General features: G+C 43.3%; 1 protein-coding gene across 1 annotated transcript; it reads right to left on the minus strand.

Annotated features, from left to right (window-relative positions):
• Nucleotides 1–893: 893 nt before the first annotated feature.
• Nucleotides 894–2,195, minus strand: kcnj12a (potassium inwardly rectifying channel subfamily J member 12a). Its single transcript, XM_034708341.1, has one exon. It carries the CDS (start codon nt 2,193–2,195, stop codon nt 894–896), a length of 1,302 nt encoding a protein of 433 aa, XP_034564232.1.
• Between the last annotated feature and the right edge of the window lie 557 nt (nt 2,196–2,752).

Raw genomic sequence — 2,752 nt, forward strand, 5'->3', positions numbered from 1 at the left:
CTTGCAAAATACATTTTGTAAATGAAAATAGTGTTAGAGTAAGCTGGTTATCCACCAATTGTGCTCTAGTTTCTTACCAAACAACTTCAAAATATTAGTTCATAAAATCATATTTGTAAGAAAGTGAAGAAAAATCATTTTGTTGGTAGCTTGTCAATTTAAAAAAAAAGTTAAAAAATGAGGCATTGAGAGACAATAATTTGAGTGTTTTGTCACTCCTAAAAAAATCCTTTTTGTTCTAATAGTGCAATACATTATGCCTGATCTGACTACATCATTAGTTGCTGGGTTTACACCCATACTGAGTGAAGGGTTGAATTTTGTTGTTCTCAGTGGCTCATGATCAGATGTTTTGTCATGGCTCATTGCATCTGAATGCTGCAGTGCACGAATTTCACTGTCACTGAACGCCTGTCCAGCAAATTACAGCAATGCGAGCTTGAGAGAGGCCTTGTAACACTATTATTTGTTCCCAAGAGCAAGTTGAAGTAACAAATTCAATTTTTCAGAGGTGTTTTTAGAAAGTGATACTGCACACAAAATAAAACTTACCTAAGCAATGTATTTACACCTTAGACTTTACTATAAGTTTCTGTCATAGTAGTTTCTTTGATGCACTTTCATTGAACACTCACAACTTAAAATGACCATGTGAAAAAAGATTCAAGTTTCCATTAGGAAGAAGGTCTTTCTCTAGCCTTTTCCTTGATTGTAGACATTCTGTACCACATTTCTCTAAGCTGTCTACTTGTTCTCCCATCCCTTCCAGTTAGTGTATTAATGTTCTCTTTTCTTTCCAATCTTAGTCAGCTTTTCCTATGGCACTTTGCATTGTTCTGCATTTTTACCCTTGGATAAGTTTATGAAGATGACCCTGGGTCAAAGAATAGATGTCATATTTCAGACTCTCTACGATAGGACCTTTGATCCAGGGATCTTGTAGCCTGTAGGCGTTCAAACTCATGTCGGCTGTTCCGATCTGGACTTAGATTCGCCAGTGCCCTGCCTCCACTACCTACATCCGCCTCCTCTTCTTCACGGTTTAGGAAGGCAAGCTCATTTTCATAGCAGAAGGAGTTAGAGCTGGGGACTAGAAACTTGTTTTCCACCATGTCCTTGGCACTGCAGCGGGGGGTAGACGGCACCTCGTAGGTTTTGTGAAAGTGAGAGTAATCCACCTTGTACAAGTTCTTCTCCTCAAACAAAACCGGCTCAAAACGGTGTCCCCAAAGGATCTCAGAGGCCAAATAAGAGCTGCGAGCCTGCGTGGTCATGGCAGTCGCTTCAACCATTCCCTCCAAGATGACGACAATCTCAAAGTCTGCTGTTTCCAAGTCCTGTTTGCCGATTCCAAACAGGGGGCTCTCCTCATCTATCTCATGGAGAATTGTGATGGGTGAAACCAAGAAAATCCTGTCCAGGCCTTTATCAAAGCCCACATCAATGTCTATCTGGTCTAGAGGAATATATTCCCCTTCGTCTGTGATCCGAGGCTTGATGAGCTGCGCCCTGACATGAGCCTCTACAATGTGGCTCTTGCGAAGGTTCCCCACCCTCCACATGAGGCACAGCTTTCCGTCCCGCATGGCAATGACTGCATTGTGGCTAAACAACAGTGTTTGTGCTCGCTTCTTAGGCCTTGCCATCTTGGCCATGATGGCGCCAATCATGAAGCAGTCAATGATGCAGCCCACTATAGACTGAAAGACCACCATGAAGACAGCCACCGGGCACTCCTCAGTCACGCAGCGGTAGCCATAACCAATGGTAGACTGTGTTTCAATGGAGAACAGAAAAGCAGCCACAAATCCATTGACCTGTAGGACACATGGAGTGAAGTTGTCATCTCCAGCTGGGTTATCCAGATCTCCATGCAGCAATGCAATGACCCAAAAGGCTAAACCAAAGACAAGCCAGGAGACAACAAACACAAGAGTAAAGACTACCAGCATCCATCGCCAGCGAATGTCAACGCATGTGGTGAAGATGTCAGCCATGTAGCGCTGTGACTTCTCATCCATGTTGGCAAACTGCACGTTGCACTGGCCATTCTTTTTGACAAAGCGATTGCGGCACTTGCGGCGTGTGTGTATCTTGCCATTGCCAAAGCCATTCATGCCATGCATGGTAGTGAGACGGAGGCCCTCTTCCTCTGATGACACAATGCTGTAGCGGTTGATCCTTCCAACACTCATGTTCCTGGCCGCGCCTCCAGCTGCAGGGTCAGAGCAGAAGGGCAGGCCTGATGTCCCAGTGTGTGATCGAGGCCCCTCACAGCTTGATCACTGGCTAAGCTGCATTTTAGTGACTCATAGGCAGGGAGCTGGGTGGGAGCCTTGTGCTTTAATCCAATCCCTGTAGAGAGTGTCAGGAGAGAACAATGTGAGCCATTTTCAGTGACATAATGGTTAAATAATAACATACCTGTGTATGAAACATCACCAGATAAGCAACTATAAAAGCTTTGGCAAAAAATGTTACATAAGAAACACTCATATAGTAGTTTTGCTGCTGGCCCTAAAAGAAGGCCACTGATATTAATAGAACAGAGGACTGGATGAGCTGTCTGTGTTAGAACCCAAATGACCAAATCACCATCATCACATACAGTATTTTTAACCTGTATCAGAGTGAAAATGTGTTTTTCTAGTTAGATAATAAAGATGTAACTGCGTTTAATATATTTGATTTTGTTTGTGTCATGTCTCGTCAGTTATGTTAAGTTTGCCCTTTTTACTTCAGTCTTGTCTTT

This window comes from Notolabrus celidotus, chromosome 18, assembly GCF_009762535.1.
Source record: "Notolabrus celidotus isolate fNotCel1 chromosome 18, fNotCel1.pri, whole genome shotgun sequence".
In the NCBI taxonomy this organism is placed as follows: Eukaryota; Metazoa; Chordata; class Actinopteri; order Labriformes; family Labridae; genus Notolabrus; species Notolabrus celidotus.

What these genes read in the sequence shown, in the direction of transcription:
- kcnj12a (XM_034708341.1), bottom strand. Translation starts at nt 2,195, where the DNA reads ATGAGTGTTGGAAGGATCAACCGCTACAGCATTGTGTCATCAGAGGAA.